Source organism: Prinia subflava, chromosome 27 (assembly GCF_021018805.1).
Source record: "Prinia subflava isolate CZ2003 ecotype Zambia chromosome 27, Cam_Psub_1.2, whole genome shotgun sequence".
NCBI classification, from domain to species: Eukaryota; Metazoa; Chordata; class Aves; order Passeriformes; family Cisticolidae; genus Prinia; species Prinia subflava.
The window spans coordinates 880813-901031 of record NC_086273.1 but is presented as its reverse complement, the minus strand read 5'-3'; the positions used below and the strand labels follow the sequence as shown (position 1 = coordinate 901031).

The window sequence follows — 20219 nt, the reverse complement described above, 5'->3', positions numbered from 1 at the left end:
TCTCACAGCTCCAGCCCTGTTCCCAGCTCTGGGCATTCTACCCCAACAGAAACAGCCACAACAGGCAAGAACTTACTGCTTTTAGAAATATATTTATTTACATGCTATCACTAAAATAATCGTTTTCCTCTAATATAAAATATTCCTGCTGGTACTGGCAGCAGGAGCATGAGAATGGTGTGGGCTGAGGTGAGTCCAGGGAAATCCAGTGGTCCTGTGAAGAGGCACCATCAGCCAGATCACAGAAGGGACACGTGGGCAGAGGTGAGGGGTCTGCGCCCATGTTCTTGTACCGCTGGGCAAGCTCTGCTGCAAAGACCTCAGGAAACAGGCGGCAGCTGTCCCGGAACCTGTTGCCTTGGGCTGTCTCATCCCTTCCTGGTCCTCCTCCTGACTCTGCTTCACCTTTACCTCTAGGATGACCACGCCTTTCCCAGGAAGAACCAGTGTAGTCTTGTCCTAGTGCTTCTTTGTCTTCCTGCGTCCTCCTGTAGAAACAGATTTCCCAGAGGACTCCTCATAGATATTAATTTAGAGCACAGTTAAAGCATTGCACTGCAGAGGTTTCCGCAGAGCACTGCCAGGTGCTGCCTTGGCACTCGAGCACGGTGCAAACACTTCATTACCAATGGCAGCAATAAATAACTCACCTGTCTCTCTTCAGCAGCTGATACATGACAATATACCCACACACTGCCCCAAGCAGAAGCAAAGCCGAGGCTGCTACTGTCCCTAGGATGTAGTACTTGCTCGGGTCACAGTGTCCAGCAGTCTCAGCTTTTTGCCCAGCAGCTGAACCTGGCAGGAGAAAAGACAATGTGCGAGACAATGCAAGAGACGATGTTTGTACTCTGCACTAGGGATAATCTCACAGTGCACTTCAGGTGCCCAAGGATTGTTGTCTTCAGAGATTGGTCCCTCTGGCTCTGGCGTTTTAGCACCAGGGACCAAGAGGGATCTCCTAATGTTCCCATGGAGAAGAACGCAGTGTGTGCCAGGGAACAGCACTGCTCCTGTCTGCTCCTCTAAGCTGCAGGCCAGGGCTGTGTGCTGAGCACCTGCAATTCATCTATGGAGCGACCTGCAGAGATACAGCTGAAACTCTTCTCTTTTCCCAAGACAGCATCTCCCAGGCACTCACCTGAAAACTCCTGAGGCTCAATAAGTGGGTTGGTATCCTGTATTGGTTCTATTTTTGTATCTGAGCCCGGCACACTGTCACTTTCTTCCATAGGAATGGTTTCCAGCACATCAGGGTTTTCATCATCTCTCTCTTCAGAAAGAACACAGGACAGTTTAAATAGAAGTCACTGTCCCTTTCCAGGAGCAAGGTACCACAGCCTAGGCATTCTGGAAAGTGGCAGTAAGGAGTCCTCTATCCCCAAAGACAAGAGGAATCCACAGACAGATTTTCTGCTATACAACAAAAAACACAGACCCAAACCACCCAAGACTTCATCAACCAAATCCCACACAAGGAGTCCCTTCAGGTTCACCCTCACGCTTGGGGTCCAGCTCCAACCCATTCCTGACCCTGAGGTTTGTCAGGGGCAGCCACGATTTCATGGGGTATCATTTCTGCCTCAGTGCTGTGCTGAGTGTGAGGCGAACACAGATTCAGCACAGGCCTTTTTCCCCACATCTGGATGCCAATGTCTGCACACAGCAGCTCTGGCCAGTAATGGTACAACTTGCAGCAGCAGCAGGAGATGCCCCTGGCAATCATCCGGAAGCAAAACCGGGAGCAGGCGCTGTGTTGTACCATCTCCATGGCTCAGCCCAGGAGGTATGAAGTGGAGTGTTCCAGCAGCAAGACTCTGCCTGAGTGCTTCTGGCTGTCCAGGATACAGCACATCCCTACAGGAGCCAAAAGCTCAGCTTCCCAGGTCCCAGGGTAAAAACAGAGTGGGATATACTAACCAGATGAAGCTTCATCCCAGGCTGTCAGGAGGTCTTCTGGAACTTCAGGAAATCCTTCAGGGAATCCTTCAGGGAATCCTCCAGGGACCTTGTCATAATCCTTACCTATGTTAGATTTAAAAATGGATGTTAACCTATGAAGGCACATTTCCCATGAATAGCACAAGGAAAAGTAGTGCTCATTCTTGTGAAGGCGTAGAGACTGATTACTCACGCTTGAGATACCAACTCGGAATCAGCATAGAATCTGGCTCTAGCTCAGGGGCTGAAAGAGCACTCTCTCTGTCCACAACTACAACCAAACACCCACAAGAAGTTACCATCATATGCAGTGCCGTCATGGTCACACTTCAAGGCCTGGATGAGAAAGGTCCTGACAGGGCACGCACAGGCAGGTCTGTATTGTCACAGCTGCAGAGGGGTCTGACTGCCCTTGGGACACTGAGCTGGCAGCTCTCCCGTGAAGTGAAAAGCCATGGCATGCTCACACAACCTGTGGTTGGGGTCAGCCCTGGAGCGTGGTCAGGAGGCTGAATAAGCAGTGCTGGGTGGTGGAAAACCCAGTGCTGAGCCACGGCTAACCAGAGCTGAATTTGATGGCCTGACCAGTGCAGAGTGACAGATAACTCAGGGCCAAGGTTCTGGGCCTGAACTGTTGTCTCCCCACCTCCCTGCTCCTTAGGAACCTCTCTCCACGCTGCACCCTGCAGCAGCTGCAGCCCCTCACACCTCTCCTGGTGTGTCTGCCCCACTGCCTACACCATGGTGGCTTCCTGGCTCAGCCAGGCCCAGCCCTGGCCCCACTGCCACCAGCCAGGGCTGTGTGCTGGCCCCTGCCTGCCTACCTGCTCCCTGCCCAGGCATTGGAGCACTCTGGGCATTCTGTGCTTGCAGGGCCAGGAGAAACAGGAGCAGGAGGGTAGTGGGTCAGGACCAAGACCCCCCGTGCTCGCAACATTGTGCCTCCACTGCCACTGCTGCTTCTCCAGTGTTGCCCAGAGTGAGCACTGAAGAGCACAGTGGGGCTCTGGACCTCACATCAAACAGGGCTCTGTGATCTCACAGCAAAGTGGTGTCTGTGAACTCCCTAGTATATGCTCATATTGCCTGGTGAATTCATGCACCTTCCCTCTATTGAATCTCCTCATTCTGCACAGGCCTGTAAGGAGCACAGGTAGAGAAGGGTGGAGGTATTCTGGGAGGCAGCACTGTGAGGAGGAATGCAGAGGCACTCTTTATTCCTCAGCAATCCCTATCAAAAGCCCCTTATGAAGGCTGCATTAAAAAACCCCACTGCAAGTGCTGTTCTTCAGTACCATTTTTGTCTTGGCACCATTCTGGCAGGAAGCATGCTTTTCCCGATAATTCTGCTACAGTTTTGTGACCTTTGAAGGCAGCACTTTCTCGCTACTCTATTCTCATGCCTACATGGATGTGCAGTGCTCAGGCATCTCCCAAGCGAGCCTGCTTTATTCCCTTTCCATTTCCAACCCTGATTAAAGCTCTCTCAAGGACCCCCAATAACCCCTGAGCAAAAATCCTTTTTCCCTTTGCAGCAGGTGCGGCCCAAGTGCCACCATCAGGGGCTTCGTGTCCTGTAGACCAACCCACAGTCAAATCCCCACACTTTTGCTGGGAACACCAGGACGCCACGTGCTCATCTCTAGAACCTTCCTGTGTCTGGTTAACTGCAAGTGGCAGAAGTGAACACTATGTGTGCCCCACATGCCTCAAGCAGTCTTCCAGAGGCCCTGAGCTCCCTCTTGCTTGTCCTTGGACATCATGAGGAACTGCCAGGCGTTACACACAAAGGTGTCAGTTCCCACAGGTAAGAGTTAACACAGGTGGCCTTTCAGCTGAGTAGCTCTTCCTGGAAGGAAATATTCATGACTTATGTGTGCCAGGCACCTTCAGCTCAGAACCTCTTGGAAAGCCTGATACAGCACCTTTGGTACAATTGGCCAGGAAGCACCAGTTAAACCCTGGGGGGTTTACAGCCACAAGCACAGAGGCACTGACAGCTTTCCACCTCTGGCATGTCTCCAAGGCTCATAAGCAGTCTCCAGCTGCCCGGCTGCATAAACTCAGCCAATGCCATCCTCTGGAATCAAGCACACGTCGATGCCCACCTTGAAGGCTGCAGCACATGATCAGCAGAGGGCCGTACCAGGCTAGAGGGTCTCTCGGTGACATCTCCTACCCAGAACCCAGGCAGGCCGGTCAGGTGCCTCGGCCTTGCGTCTGGGTGCCATCTCGGGCCCTCCGTTCCTCTCCGAGGGGAGGCACCGATGAACTCTGCCCTTCTTTGCTCCTTAACTCGCTCATACACGCACTCTCTCCCTTAATGCATTCCGCGGCATTGTGCTGCTCGGCGGCTCGTCCCCAGCTGTGGGACCAGTGTCCCCACACCACCGGCGGTGCTCCTGAGGCCAGCTGCCGCGTGTGGCACGGCAGGGAGGCGGAGCTGCCCGCCGCCCGCGGGCTCCTTCCCGCCGCTGCCGCCATTCCGCGCGGGGCCCTGAGGGGCGGCCCCGGGGCTGTGGGGCTGCGGCGGCCCCGCTCCCCGGGCCGCGGCTCCAGCTGCCTCCGCTGGCTCGGAGCGGCCCCGCTCCGGCCCCAGGGCCGCGGCGCCTGTCCCGGGCCCGACTCGCCGCTGCAGGACCGCTCCCCGCCGTCTCCCGCCTGCAGAGAATGGCTGCCGGGGCAGTTCGCCTGGGAGTGTGAGCTGAGCGTGGCGCAGGGAGCGGAGCTGAGAAGTAAAGACGGAAGTGTGAAGGACAGGAAGCGGAACAGAGAGGCAAGGAGAGCAAAAGCATAGGGAACAGGACCAGAGATGCAGGAAGAGACAGCAGGGACAGAGGAAGAGAGGCAGAATGAGGAGGAGGGAGCAGGAGGGAGCAAAGTCTGGACTGGGGCAGGATGGAGTCTGTGGAAGAAGCCTTGGCTGGGCAGCAAGACATAGGGGGAGTGGGAAAGAACAGCGATACAGCGAGAAACCAAGGGAGTGACAACTGGACAGAGCAACACACGAGATCATGACAAAGAAACACCCAGGGGTGGTTTTCGCTGCACCATGTTAAATCCATGGTGCAGTGGCACGTCGGCATGTCAGCTGCCTCAGAAGCAGCCGAGGCAGTTCAGAAATGGCACTCCAGGGCATGACCCTGCGCGTATCCCGCAGCTCTCAGTTCACATGAGCATCTGCAGGGCTGCATGTGTGGATGTCTATATGACAAGACTTTGTAGGGCTTCATTCAAGGGTTGAGGCAAAACTCTCTGCTGCAAAGAGCCTTGGCCTGCCCTCTGCACCAGTCTGGGGTACCTCCCATGGGAGACAGCCCCCACCTTTTTCACCAGTGTGAGTGCATCCCAGGAACAAACGTTCTCCACAGATTGCTGCAATGTGGGTCACTCTTCCACGGGGCACAGTCCTTCAGGCAGCATCACAAATGAGCTCTTGGACAAGCCTTTGCACATCTCACCAGCATGTCCCTGTACTGGTGCAGGAAAGCCTTGCTGATGGCCATTGCTGGGAAAGCAGGCTGAGGCTGGCACAAACAGGTTCTGCACTGCAGTGCAGGTTTCTCACAGCTCATCTCACAGCTCCAGCCCTGTTCCCAGCTCTGGGCATTCTACCCCAACAGAAACAGCCACAACAGGCAAGAACTTACTGCTTTTAGAAATATATTTATTTACATGCTATCACTAAAATAATCGTTTTCCTCTAATATAAAATATTCCTGCTGGTACTGGCAGCAGGGGCATGAGAATGGTGTGGGCTGAGGTGAGTCCAGGGAAGTCCAGTGGTCCTGTGAAGAGGCACCATCAGCCAGATCACAGAAGTGTTATAAATTAGGGCCAGGAGAGCTTCTTCTCCTTTTTAAAAGCCTTTATTAAAAGATTTCAGCCTTGGGGTGGGAGCTCGAGGGGGTGCGCGCCGCCGCCTCCGCTGCTCCCGGGTCGACGTCGAAGAGGAGGAGCACGTCGTCCCTGCTGTCGTCGACACCAGGTCCGGGGGTCTCGTCCTCACGGGAACATCCAAAGACCTCAGTTAAATGGCTCAGAGTCTAGGGGTCCTACTCTGATGGAGCTCAGTACAAGTCAGGGCGACACTTGTGACTTCTTCTCTGTTGAAAGCTACGTTCTCAGGGTTGATGTTCCCCGAGATTCCCCTCGGGGCGGCCGTTCCCCGAGGTGGTGAAATCTTCCCCCAGGGTTGCTGTTCCCTGGGTATTTTCCTGGGGTTGCTGTTCCCCAAGATAATAAGGGTTTCTGTCTTCTCTTTGCCCTGAGCGTTTCACACCAAAGGCAGAGACGACACTGTGAGTCCAGCAGCTCAAGTTATCAAGGTTGTTTATTTCATATTATCTAACAGTTCTTGTTCGGCTTTGCAAGGCGTCCCCAGCAAAGCAAGACACGCCGTTGGACTGGCGCTGGGCTGCCGCTGGACTGGGCTGCTGCTGGACTGGGGCGGATCAGAGAGCCCCGTACCTTATGTACCGTACTCCCGACCCAACCACAGTCCAAGACGTATTTATTGTTTACAGAACATTACCAATACTAACTTGCTACGCTAACATGTCAGTTCTATTCTAAACCAGTCTCTAAAGTCCAAATCAGCAAAAGATGGGGGATGAGAACAAGAACAAGGAAACTAGGGGCCACTCCCCAATTCCTCCATCTTGCCCTCTCAGCCCCGTATACTATGAATCCTAATCTCTATATTTATACTCTATAACAAACTACTATCTACTTCTAAATTCTTGGGATCTGTGATTCTTCCTTCATGTGAGCAATCACTTCCATGGATAGAAGCCAGAATCAGAGTCCTTCTGGGCTCTGTGGGAGGCTGGCTGACCCCCTTGTACAGATCCCAGACCCCCCTGTACAGCCCCCTGACTCTCCAGGGCTGTCAGAGGGATCTTCTGGACTCCAACACTACGTCTTTTCTTTATTAGGTGTTATGTTTCTTTTGTAAGAACTCTTTCTAGGTTGGCTGATTTAAAGGTTTATTTCACTCAACTTGGCTATATGCCAGCTCCTTTGCATATTCTGTCTGTGGGGCAGCCATTTTGTGAGGTATGGGTAGCTGGCAGGGCCATTTTTAGGCCACATGGAGAGCAGAGCAGAGATGGTGGGAGCAGCGGGCGGTTTCCCGATGGAAAAACAAGAGGAGGGGGCTTTGGGGAGGATCAGCATCACACAGGAGAACAGGAGGGTACACAGGGTGAGTACATAAAACAGTAATACATGAGAGAGAAAAGGGAGCACAAACCAATACAATGAATACACTGGACTGCAACATGCAAACACCTAGGTGAACAGGGCCTACACAGATGAATGCAATGGATACAATAAACGGTAACTTGTAGGAGGGCAGGGGATACATAAATGAATCCTTGGGGTAGAAGTAAGATACAGTAATTACAACTATTACACGACAGTGAGAATAACAGTTGGTAACAGAACGAGACAACATGGGAGAACTAACCTCAAGGTGGGGCCTTCATAACCTCTATTTCTTACAGAAGGGACACGTGGGCAGAGGTGAGGGGTCTGCGCCCATGTTCTTGTACCGCTGGGCAAGCTCTGCTGCAAAGACCTCAGGAAACAGGCGGCAGCTGTCCCGGAACCTGTTGCCTTGGGCTGTCTCATCCCTTCCTGGTCCTCCTCCTGACTCTGCTTCACCTTTACCTCTAGGATGACCACGCCTTTCCCAGGAAGAACCAGTGTAGTCTTGCCCTAGTGCTTCTTTGTCTTCCTGCGTCCTCCTGTAGAAACAGGTTTCCCAGAGGACTTGCCGCGGCTCGTCCGCGATGGGCGAGGCTTGCTGACCACTCCACGGTCCGTCCTCGCGGGGTCTTCGGCGGGCCGCACCCTCTTGCTGCGAGTCGTCCTTAAAAGGACGCTCTCTGCCTCAGGGGCACAGGCTCACCTAAGCAGCGTTCAGCTCTTTTGTGAGGCGGATGCCAAGGCAACCGCTCTGGGCAGCTCACAAAGCGGAGCTCTGTGGCCTCATGCCGTCAGAGGAGGCGAGAGCTAGATGGGCAGCTCTGCCTGCAAGCTTCTTCCCCAAGCGGCGCAGGAAGGAGAGGCGAGAGTCGAGGATCTCCAGAGCTTCTTTATTCGAGGGCAGGAACCGTCGACATCAGAAGATCGAAGACCCCGTGGGTCTCAAGCATGCTACTTTTATGTGGTTTGAAAGGGGCGGGGTTTTCCACGAGGGCCAATCGCAGCGCGGATTGAAAAACCCTCCAATCAGGGAGAGGATCGAAAATGCACCAATCATGGTGCGGGAAGGCAGGGTGAAGTAACTTTTGAACCAATGGCAACTTTGACCCAATGGGGGAAGGCTAGCAAACTTTGAACCAATGGGGTAAGCATAACTGACTTTGGGCCAACAAAAAGAGATAGCTAACTTCGAGGGGAAACTTCCCCAAGGGGTTATTGTTTCTTCACAGTACACTCTCCCTCCAAGGGAGAGTGTCACTGTCTGGAGGGCTTTCTTCAACTCCCCCTTTTTTATTGATTAAAAAGACCTCTGCTACTGCTCTCTTAAAGCCCTTAACTAAACAAGTAAACATCAGTAATACAATCACTATCACAGCGACAATCCAAAGTAACTGATTCAAAAGTGCAACAACCCATCCTTTAAATCCAAAATGTCCAAATAAATTTTGGAACCATTCTGGGTCCTTTTCAGTTTTCAGTTCTGTTACATCTTCTTTCAGCAGCTTGATTTTCTTTAATATAGACTCACTGGGACTTGACAAGTTAAAACAACAAAGGCCGTCAAATTCTTCACAGCCGTGTCCGTGCAGAGATCATGACAAAGAGACACCCAGGGGTGGTTTTCGCTGCACCATGTTAAATCCATGGTGCAGTGGCACGTCGGCATGTCAGCTGCCTCAGAAGCAGCCGAGGCAGTTCAGAAATGGCACTCCAGGGCATGACCCTGCGCATATCCCGCAGCTCTCTGTTCACATGAGCATCTGCAGGGCTGCACGTGTGGATGTCTATATGACAAGACTTTGTAGGGCTTCATTCAAGGGTTGAGGCAAAACTCTCTGCTGCAAAGAGCCTTGGCCTGCCCTCTCAGGAGGGGGAAATCTCAGAGGCTGCTGAGAGGCCCGTGATGGGCAGCCCAGAGGTGGAGCTGGAGCTGCTGTGGAGAGGCGAGGGGCAAGGGTGAGCACCTCAGTGCTTCCTCTTCACCACTTCCAAGGGAATCGCATTGTCTGGGGAGTAGCATTGTCAGTCTTTACCGCCTGAGCCAGAAGCATACAAAACACCCCCAAACCGCACAGTGTCCAGAGACGCCTTCAAGCATCTCTCTGGCAATTGCTGCTGCCAATATCCTCCCCACACACTGCAGGAGACAGGCAGCCTCAGAGAGCTGTGCTGCGTTTCTTGGACAAGAGTTTTGCTGCACTCCCACTGCTAGCTTTGGCTGTAGATGGCTGAGCAGGAGCAAGCATGGGCAAAAGCCACAGGACCACAGTGAATCTGACTCGTGACCCCAGGGCAGCTCCCTGGTGTGAGATGGGCATTCTGTCACTTCTTCCAATCACAGCCTGCATTGTGATTCCGGTTGTGGTCCCCTTAGAATAGAGGAGCGGGAATGATGCAGTGCCCAAAAATAGAACTTTAATCGTGGTAAAATAGCAAACACAGAGACCACACGGTCCAAGGGACAGCATCCAAAGATGCATGTGTGTGGCTAACTTAACAATATATAAGATTATCTGAGGGCAAGTGTCCAGTCCCAAATGTGGGATAGGGACGTGACTTTTTATGTCAAAGGTTTGAACCCATGGAGAACCAGACCCAGAGACATGACCTAGTTTGGAATGATGCCATTAGTCTCCTAATTTCCATATCCCACCTCCCATGGTGTCAGGTTTGTGGTTTCTGCGTAAGATACCTGGGCTAAGGTATTATCCATCTCAGCTAGCTTGGTTCCCACATCCTCCCACCTGGAAGGCCTCTTTCTTCACAGTCTTACAGTCCATCACTTTAGACACTGAGTGGGAAATACCCAGGTGTATATTGCCTCAGTCTTAACCTCCCTGAACCAAAAGTTAAGTCAAATCCCAAAACAGTAATTAAGGAGCCACATAGAACCTGCAACTGCCCCACTCACTCAAGCAAAACACCACAGCACACTTCCTGTGCTTTGTTCCACCTATGACTTTGTCCTGTCATCTGTGGTAAAAGACCATCCTTTTTATTATAATCGTTGTCTCTGCTATCAATTTTATTTTTAATACCACTCCTGTGACTAATATCAGATCCCTTCCCCTCTGTCCCTCACTCAGCCTGGCTCCAACTTTCTGCTCCTTGATCCTTGATCTGAGCTCTGTGGGTGGGACCTGCCACATCCCCTGTGACCTAAGTCACCATGTCAGGTCTCCTTGATGTACTCAGCACTGGACAGGTGTCTTTCCCAGAACATCCTTCCCTCTCTGCCCAGAGCATCCTGATTCAGGGCAGCATCCCAAATGAGGTAGTAGAGAAGATTTTGCATGTCACTCGTCACCAGCATGTCCCTGTACTGGTGCAGGAAAGCCTTGTTGATGGCCATTGCTGGGAAAGCAGGCTGAGGCTGGCACAAACAGGTCCCGCACTGCAGTGCAGGTTCCTCACAGCTCATCTCACAGCTCCAGCCCTGTTCCCAGCTCTGGGCATTCTACCCCAACAGAAACAGCCACAACAGGCAAGAACTTACTGCTTTTAGAAATATATTTATTTACATGCTATCACTAAAATAATCGTTTTCCTCTAATATAAAATATTCCTGCTGGTACTGGCAGCAGGAGCATGAGAATGGTGTGGGCTGAGGTGAGTCCAGGGAAATCCAGTGGTCCTGTGAAGAGGCACCATCAGCCAGATCACAGAAGGGACACGTGGGCAGAGGTGAGGGGTCTGCGCCCATGTTCTTGTACCGCTGGGCAAGCTCTGCTGCAAAGACCTCAGGAAACAGGCGGCAGCTGTCCCGGAACCTGTTGCCTTGGGCTGTCTCATCCCTTCCTGGTCCTCCTCCTGACTCTGCTTCACCTTTACCTCTAGGATGACCACGCCTTTCCCAGGAAGAACCAGTGTAGTCTTGTCCTAGTGCTTCTTTGTCTTCCTGCGTCCTCCTGTAGAAACAGATTTCCCAGAGGACTCCTCATAGATATTAATTAGAGCACAGTTAAAGCATTGCACTGCAGAGGTTTCCGCAGAGCACTGCCAGGTGCTGCCTTGGCACTCGAGCACGGTGCAAACACTTCATTACCAATGGCAGCAATAAATAACTCACCTGTCTCTCTTCAGCAGCTGATACATGACAATAATACCCACACACTGCCCCAAGCAGAAGCAAAGCCGAGGCTGCTACTGTCCCTAGGATGTAGTACTTGCTCGGGTCACAGTGTCCAGCAGTCTCAGCTTTTTGCCCAGCAGCTGAACCTGGCAGGAGAAAAGACAATGTGCGAGACAATGCAAGAGACGATGTTTGTACTCTGCACTAGGGATAATCTCACAGTGCACTTCAGGTGCCCAAGGATTGTTGTCTTCAGAGATTGGTCCCTCTGGCTCTGGCGTTTTAGCACCAGGGACCAAGAGGGATCTCCTAATGTTCCCATGGAGAAGAACGCAGTGTGTGCCAGGGAACAGCACTGCTCCTGTCTGCTCCTCTAAGCTGCAGGCCAGGGCTGTGTGCTGAGCACCTGCAATTCATCTATGGAGCGACCTGCAGAGATACAGCTGAAACTCTTCTCTTTTCCCAAGACAGCATCTCCCAGGCACTCACCTGAAAACTCCTGAGGCTCAATAAGTGGGTTGGTATCCTGTATTGGTTCTATTTTTGTATCTGAGCCCGGCACACTGTCACTTTCTTCCATAGGAATGGTTTCCAGCACATCAGGGTTTTCATCATCTCTCTCTTCAGAAAGAACACAGGACAGTTTAAATAGAAGTCACTGTCCCTTTCCAGGAGCAAGGTACCACAGCCTAGGCATTCTGGAAAGTGGCAGTAAGGAGTCCTCTATCCCCAAAGACAAGAGGAATCCACAGACAGATTTTCTGCTATACAACAAAAAACACAGACCCAAACCACCCAAGACATCATCAACCAAATCCCACACAAGGAGTCCCTTCAGGTTCACCCTCACGCTTGGGGTCCAGCTCCAACCCATTCCTGACCCTGAGGTTTGTCAGGGGCAGCCACGATTTCATGGGGTATCATTTCTGCCTCAGTGCTGTGCTGAGTGTGAGGCGAACACAGATTCAGCACAGGCCTTTTTCCCCACATCTGGATGCCAATGTCTGCACACAGCAGCTCTGGCCAGTAATGGTACAACTTGCAGCAGCAGCAGGAGATGCCCCTGGCAATCATCCGGAAGCAAAACCGGGAGCAGGCGCTGTGTTGTACCATCTCCATGGCTCAGCCCAGGAGGTATGAAGTGGAGTGTTCCAGCAGCAAGACTCTGCCTGAGTGCTTCTGGCTGTCCAGGATACAGCACATCCCTACGGGAGCCAAAAGCTCAGCTTCCCAGGTCCCAGGGTAAAAACAGAGTGGGATATACTAACCAGATGAAGCTTCATCCCAGGCTGTCAGGAGGTCTTCTGGAACTTCAGGGAATCCTTCAGGGAATCCTCCAGGGAATCCTCCAGGGACCTTGTCATAATCCTTACCTATGTTAGATTTAAAAATGGATGTTAACCTAGGAAGGCACATTTCCCATGAATAGCACAAGGAAAAGTAGTGCTCATTCTTGTGAAGGCGTAGAGACTGATTACTCACGCTTGAGATACCAACTCGGAATCAGCATAGAATCTGGCTCTAGCTCAGGGGCTGAAAGAGCACTCTCTCTGTCCACAACTACAACCAAACACCCACAAGAAGTTACCATCATATGCAGTGCCGTCATGGTCACACTTCAAGGCCTGGATGAGAAAGGTCCTGACAGGGCACGCACAGGCAGGTCTGTATTGTCACAGCTGCAGAGGGGTCTGACTGCCCTTGGGACACTGAGCTGGCAGCTCTCCCGTGAAGTGAAAAGCCATGGCATGCTCACACAACCTGTGGTTGGGTCAGCCCTGGAGCGTGGTCAGGAGGCTGAATAAGCAGTGCTGGGTGGTGGAAAACCCAGTGCTGAGCCACGGCTAACCAGAGCTGAATTTGATGGCTGACCAGTGCAGAGTGACAGATAACTCAGGGCCAAGGTTCTGGGCCTGAACTGTTGTCTCCCCACCTCCCTGCTCCTTAGGAACCTCTCTCCACGCTGCACCCTGCAGCAGCTGCAGCCCCTCACACCTCTCCTGGTGTGTCTGCCCCACTGCCTACACCATGGTGGCTTCCTGGCTCAGCCAGGCCCAGCCCTGGCCCCACTGCCACCAGCCAGGGCTGTGTGCTGGCCCCTGCCTGCCTACCTGCTCCCTGCCCAGGTATTGGAGCACTCTGGGCATTCTGTGCTTGCAGGGCCAGGAGAAACAGGAGCAGGAGGTAGTGGGTCAGGACCAAGACCCCCCGTGCTCGCAACATTGTGCCTCCACTGCCACTGCTGCTTCTCCAGTGTTGCCCAGAGTGAGCACTGAAGAGCACAGTGGGGCTCTGGGACCTCACATCAAACAGGGCTCTGTGATCTCACAGCAAAGTGGTGTCTGTGAACTCCCTAGTATATGCTCATATTGCCTGGTGAATTCATGCACCTTCCCTCTATTGAATCTCCTCATTCTGCACAGGCCTGTAAGGAGCACAGGTAGAGAAGGGTGGAGGTATTCTGGGAGGCAGCACTGTGAGGAGGAATGCAGAGGCACTCTTTATTCCTCAGCAATCCCTATCAAAAGCCCCTTATGAAGGCTGCATTAAAAAACCCCACTGCAAGTGCTGTTCTTCAGTACCATTTTTGTCTTGGCACCATTCTGGCAGGAAGCATGCTTTTCCCGATAATTCTGCTACAGTTTTGTGACCTTTGAAGGCAGCACTTTCTCGCTACTCTATTCTCATGCCTACATGGATGTGCAGTGCTCAGGCATCTCCCAAGCGAGCCTGCTTTATTCCCTTTCCATTTCCAACCCTGATTAAAGCTCTCTCAAGGACCCCCAATAACCCCTGAGCAAAAATCCTTTTTCCCTTTGCAGCAGGTGCGGCCCAAGTGCCACCATCAGGGGCTTCGTGTCCTGTAGACCAACCCACAGTCAAATCCCCACACTTTTGCTGGGAACACCAGGACGCCACGTGCTCATCTCTAGAACCTTCCTGTGTCTGGTTAACTGCAAGTGGCAGAAGTGAACACTATGTGTGCCCCACATGCCTCAAGCAGTCTTCCAGAGGCCCTGAGCTCCCTCTTGCTTGTCCTTGGACATCATGAGGAACTGCCAGGCGTTACACACAAAGGTGTCAGTTCCCACAGGTAAGAGTTAACACAGGTGGCCTTTCAGCTGAGTAGCTCTTCCTGGAAGGAAATATTCATGACTTATGTGTGCCAGGCACCTTCAGCTCAGAACCTCTTGGAAAGCCTGATACAGCACCTTTGGTACAATTGGCCAGGAAGCACCAGTTAAACCCTGGGGGGTTTACAGCCACAAGCACAGAGGCACTGACAGCTTTCCACCTCTGGCATGTCTCCAAGGCTCATAAGCAGTCTCCAGCTGCCCGGCTGCATAAACTCAGCCAATGCCATCCTCTGGAATCAAGCACACGTCGATGCCCACCTTGAAGGCTGCAGCACATGATCAGCAGAGGGCCGTACCAGGCTAGAGGGTCTCTCGGTGACATCTCCTACCCAGAACCCAGGCAGGCCGGTCAGGTGCCTCGGCCTTGCGTCTGGGTGCCATCTCGGGCCCTCCGTTCCTCTCCGAGGGGAGGCACCGATGAACTCTGCCCTTCTTTGCTCCTTAACTCGCTCATACACGCACTCTCTCCCTTAATGCATTCCGCGGCATTGTGCTGCTCGGCGGCTCGTCCCCAGCTGTGGGACCAGTGTCCCCACACCACCGGCGGTGCTCCTGAGGCCAGCTGCCGCGTGTGGCACGGCAGGGAGGCGGAGCTGCCCGCCGCCCGCGGGCTCCTTCCCGCCGCTGCCGCCATTCCGCGCGGGGCCCTGAGGGGCGGCCCCGGGGCTGTGGGGCTGCGGCGGCCCCGCTCCCCGGGCCGCGGCTCCAGCTGCCTCCGCTGGCTCGGAGCGGCCCCGCTCCGGCCCCAGGGCCGCGGCGCCTGTCCCGGGCCCGACTCGCCGCTGCAGGACCGCTCCCCGCCGTCTCCCGCCTGCAGAGAATGGCTGCCGGGGCAGTTCGCCTGGGAGTGTGAGCTGAGCGTGGCGCAGGGAGCGGAGCTGAGAAGTAAAGACGGAAGTGTGAAGGACAGGAAGCGGAACAGAGAGGCAAGGAGAGCAAAAGCATAGGGAACAGGACCAGAGATGCAGGAAGAGACAGCAGGGACAGAGGAAGAGAGGCAGAATGAGGAGGAGGGAACAGGAGGGAGCAAAGTCTGGACTGGGGCAGGATGGAGTCTGTGGAAGAAGCCTTGGCTGGGCAGCAAGACATAGGGGGAGTGGGAAAGAACAGCGATACAGCGAGAAACCAAGGGAGTGACAACTGGACAGAGCAACACACGAGATCATGACAAAGAAACACCCAGGGGTGGTTTTCGCTGCACCATGTTAAATCCATGGTGCAGTGGCACGTCGGCATGTCAGCTGCCTCAGAAGCAGCCGAGGCAGTTCAGAAATGGCACTCCAGGGCATGACCCTGCGCGTATCCCGCAGCTCTCAGTTCACATGAGCATCTGCAGGGCTGCATGTGTGGATGTCTATATGACAATGTTAAAAATAAGACGCTTGACACGGCCAATATATCAAGCAGCAATTTAATAATTAATTAATTAACATGGTAAAGTGTGAGCAAAGAGGCAGCGCTGGGTACAGTGGCAGGGGTTTTCCCTTCCAACTGCACACCCATTGCTGGATTTGATGGTATTTTATACATATTCATAAGCTTTCTCAGCAGTTTCCATTTCTAGTTTTAACGTCACAATTCAATACCTAACAGCCATAAATCTATAGATTGTCCTGTATAATTCTATGGACCATTGTGATCTATTCTGATATTTCAATACTCCAGGATGTACTTCCAGGATACGTTTTCCAGGTGGTGGGATCTGGCTTCCAGATGTGGGGGTCCCATCTCTATTTTCAAGTCCATCAATTTCCAAATGCTGATGTCCAGTTTCCTTCTCCAGGAGTCATAAATCAGTGAGCTGAAGTCATATCTTCATGTCCAGGATGTTTTCCCACCTTATGTGAGGCCTGAGCCCCCTCCTTTTTCCTTCTTTTGTCTAAAAGAAAACCTTTTTGCACTCTAAAACTACAGTTTAAAATTCTTTAATACAAAACAAGCTTCTAAAGTTATAATTAAAGGACACTAATTGCAGAATAGCTTGAGACTTATAATAGATAATTGCAAGCAAAAGATTTATTCAAAAACTTCCTTCCATGCTTTCCTCAGCTGTTTATTAGAACTCATCTTTATAACTGTCCCATGGCTGTGTTCCATCCCTATGATTACACAGATTTTCTTCATTTCCCTGACACGAAACATAACTTTGTATTTCACAGTCCCCACTCTCCTTGTATAAATTTTTATTTATCTTACTTATTCGTGTCTGGGTTTCGAATCTGGCCAAAACTTCAGAAACTTTTCCTTCTTTGTCCTTTTTCTTCAATTTCATTATTTTGGATATTTTAGATGTTTTCTCAAAATGGCTAAATTCCCCTGTAGCTAGTTCAGGGTCTACAGGCATCACAGCGACCTGCATACCTTGAATTACAGAGTGGATAAGCTGAACAAAGCATGGAATTAAGCAAGGTAAAAACAACAATCCAGTCAATGAACATAATATTATAAATACTATTTTCTTCCACCAAGCCCCCCCTCCAAACAACTGGTCTCACCATGAAGCTTGAAGGATAGAATTCTATTGTTGAACAGGCATTTGTTTGTTACTTAAATATCCTTTTGGGTTTTGTGGCTACCACCGATTTTAGAGAAATTTGTGGTATACATTTTCCTGCAAGGGGTTTCCCCTACCTTTGTCTCAAAAGCTTTCCCTTTCTTGGCTATGCATTCCTGGCTTATCACTACATTTGTCAATACCCATCCTTCTGTCCGTTCTTCAGGTTTTGTAATTCCTGTTCGCTTCTACTTTAAAATTTGTGCTACTTCTGACCCTTCTCCTCTCTAAGGCTATTGCCCTGTCATTTGGGTCCCACCACAAATTCAGCACTTGGAAATATTTAATTCTATTACAATTCATTGCATTAAATCCATAAACAAATTCTCCAGAAGTGGAAAGGTCTAACTCTGGCAGCTGTTTCTTTAATTTCTCATACAAATTTGGGGAAGCAACTTTAGATTCAGAGTGGGTTTTCAACCCTTCTACTGCTTTCTGCACTAAATTCCCCCCATATTGAACTCCTCCCCCATCAGTGTATCTCCACATACCTGCTTTGGTAAAGCATATATATTCTTCTCCTCTTGGACATGTCTGGTAATTACGGCCAGCTCCTCCTCTTGCTCCTAAATTCCTTGCCATCCAAAATTCTCTTCCTTGCTCTTCACAAACCCTTAACTGACTTTCATCATAACAACCTTTGTTTATATGGGTGTGACCAACAAAGGATACCGTTGTGACTCCTCTCCATTTCACTGACTGGTGACATGGGTGACATTTGTCAATTGCCATGGCAATGCTTACACACATGATCAGGTATATAACGAGAGGTCCAGTATGACATGCCTTTCCACCCCTCCAACCTATTGGGTTGCTGCCAACAGTTGGGAATTTCATCTTCTTGGTGGCAAAGGCAGAGGTCAATCTGGTCTTGCCCTCTATTTATTCTTACCTGTGAATTGTTGCCAGGCCTACTGAAGCTTAGCTCTGTGCCACTCTCTTATTTCAATTTGGTATCCGTCTGGTATCTAATTGTTGTAATCACACTCAATTCTTTCGAATTTTGCTTTTGCTTCTTCCTGCAGATCGATCCCAGCCCGTGTCCTGTGCAGCCAGGTCCCCCACCAATCCTTATCACCTACTTTAATGTATCCTTTCTCTACTGCAGCCCTTAGTGTTCTATCTGTCTCTATCTCATCCCTACAACTCCAGCAAAGGGTACTAGGGATCCTTGCCCGCACCAAGTTTGTATACCACAATTTCTGACACTCAGTGCACTTGAAACAACCCCAGGGAAAACATTTACAGTTTAGGTTAGGACATTTCACTTTCCTTGGAAGGTTTTGATTCTGAAACCTCAGGTACAAGAGTTCCTGAAACATGCATCAATCCTTTTTAAGTCTTATTTTCAGTTCTCTAGGAGCAGATGAGATGTTCCACTGAAGCTCGGCCGGTGCCTCTGTTGGTGGTCCCACTGGTCCTTTAATCGTGATGTGTGGGTCCAGCCTTTCTCTGCAGTCTGGATGGCTGTATCAGTGGTTAAGGGGTTAAATATGGGCCTTCCCATTTAGAAGATAAGGTCTCCTCTTTGCAGCTTTTAACCAGCACTCAATCACTTGGTTTTATTTTATGTATGCCAAATCCTAGAGGGGTAGATTGAGCCAATATTCCTTTTTCTCTCAACTCTAATACATGTTGTCTAATTGTTTGGATATATTTTCTGAATAGTCATATCTTTAACTATTACTGATGTTTGGGGTATCTCTTGGGAATATGGCATTCCATAAAGCATTTCGTATGCTGATAGCCCAGTATCTGCATTAGGAAGTGTTCTTATATTAAGCAATGCTAAAGGTAAACATTTTTTCCAGGACATTCTGGTTTCAATCATTAATTTGGTTAAATGCTGTTTTATAGTTTGGTCCTTCTTTTCTCCCTCCCAGAGCTCTGAGGGAGCCAAGGGGGTATGGTGTTCTCAGGAAATACCCATGGCTTGTGTTACCCCTTTGATGACACTAGAGGTAAAATGGGAGCCTTGATCAGAATCAATGGCTCGAATAACCCCAAATCGGGGAATAATTTGTTCTAGTAGTATTTTAATTACAAATTTGGCCGTGGCCCTTACAGCTGGGTAAGCTTCTACCCAGCGAATTAGTTGATCTACTACTACTAACAGATACTTCCACTTACTGACTTTTGGAAGCTCAGCATAATCCACCTGAACTCTTTCAAGAGGTTCATAGGCTATTTTCTTACCGCCCCCCCCCCCGCTGAAGTTTGCCTCATTACCTTTTTGTTGACTCTCTGACAAGTAACACGCTTCTGTGTTACTTGCTTTGCTATTTCAAAAAAAAATCCCAATACACCCATCATATTTTTTTTAAAAAATGATCACACAAGGCTCTGGTTCTTCAATGAGTATGCTGATGTAATTGGCTCAAAATCTTTTTTGCATAGGCTTTGGACAAAATTTCCCACCTATCTAAGAGTACTCCTTTCCTTTGTTCTTTCTTAGTATCTAATTTCTTTATAGCTTCTTAGGAGCTATAAAATTTTTTGGACTTCTCTTTGAACTTTTGTTATAATATTCAACTGAATTGTTTCTTTCAATTCAAAAGCTGCCTCTTTTTGCAGCTTGGTCAGCTATGTCATTTCCTCTTGCTAAATAGCTTGTGTTTCTTTGGTGACCTTTTACATGTGTAACAGCTATATTTTTTTTTTCTGGTCTTTTTAATGATTCAAGCACTTTAAGTATTAATTCTTGATAGATCAACCATTTTCTTTGGGTATTGATCAAACTTCTCTCTTTCCAAATCTTCCTAAAAGTATGTACAATTCTAAAAGTATACTTTGTATAAATAGTCTCCACTTTGTCTTTTAACAGTTCTAAAGCCTGGTATAACGCATATAACTCCCGGGCTTGTGCGGGCCAGCTGGAACTTAACCTTTTCCTTTCTACTATCAACATGTTTCCTCCCTTTACAATTGCATATCCTGACCTCTGCTTCCTTTCTAATACTTTGGAGGAGCTATTGATGAAATATTTCTCCCCTTCAGATAATTTTATTTTTTTTTCAGTTAAATCTGGTCTTACTTTAGTTTGTAATTCAATTAACTCTACAAAATCATGAATCTGTTCTCCAGTTAACTTCTGATATAAAAATTTTGCTTTTTGACTATACTTTTTTTATCTACTGCCTACAACACTTTAATAGCCTTACCAGCTGTCTTATCTCTCCCTTTGTTCTGGGAGAAGGTAAGGCAAGTATGCCCGATACTCATTCGGGGTCCAGTTTCTTTGTTCTTTTACTTAACTAATGACCCAAATACTTCATTTCTGCTTCTACAAATTGCAACTTGAACA

At 50.0% G+C, this 20219-nt stretch overlaps 1 protein-coding gene and 1 long non-coding RNA gene across 3 annotated transcripts; both read right to left on the bottom strand.

Annotated features, from left to right (window-relative positions):
* Positions 1-72: 72 nt before the first annotated feature.
* LOC134562375 (uncharacterized) lies at positions 73-4705 on the bottom strand. 2 transcript variants are annotated; one of them, XM_063419751.1, is made up of 5 exons: positions 4050-4705; positions 1921-2025; positions 1142-1273; positions 651-798; positions 73-488 (listed from the first exon to the last, which is right to left on the bottom strand). In XM_063419751.1, the coding sequence occupies exons 1-5, from the start codon at positions 4111-4113 to the stop codon at positions 98-100; spliced, it is 840 nt and encodes a 279-aa protein (XP_063275821.1). In that variant the 5' UTR covers positions 4114-4705; the 3' UTR covers positions 73-97. The 2 variants fall into 2 exon arrangements, 1 of the variants encoding a protein (XP_063275821.1); XR_010083151.1 differs by having other exon boundaries at positions 651-1273; positions 3867-4705.
* Positions 4706-10644: 5939 nt separating this feature from the next.
* Positions 10645-11254, bottom strand: LOC134562378 (uncharacterized). The gene is made up of 2 exons (XR_010083152.1): positions 11222-11254; positions 10645-11060 (listed from the first exon to the last, which is right to left on the bottom strand). It is a non-coding gene; the product is annotated as an uncharacterized LOC134562378 (long non-coding RNA).
* Between the last annotated feature and the right edge of the window lie 8965 nt (positions 11255-20219).

Bases quoted from the DNA above. Each gene is read 5' to 3' on its own strand.
- LOC134562375 (XM_063419751.1), bottom strand. From the start codon at position 4,113: ATGTCACCGAGAGACCCTCTAGCCTGGTACGGCCCTCTGCTGATCATG. The intron at 1,274-1,920 runs GTTAGTATATCC...TTCTTTCTGAAG, and splicing joins CTGGGATGAAGCTTCATCTG to AGAGAGATGATGAAAACCCT. The intron at 799-1,141 runs GTGAGTGCCTGG...TTCTCCTGCCAG, and splicing joins TGAGCCTCAGGAGTTTTCAG to GTTCAGCTGCTGGGCAAAAA.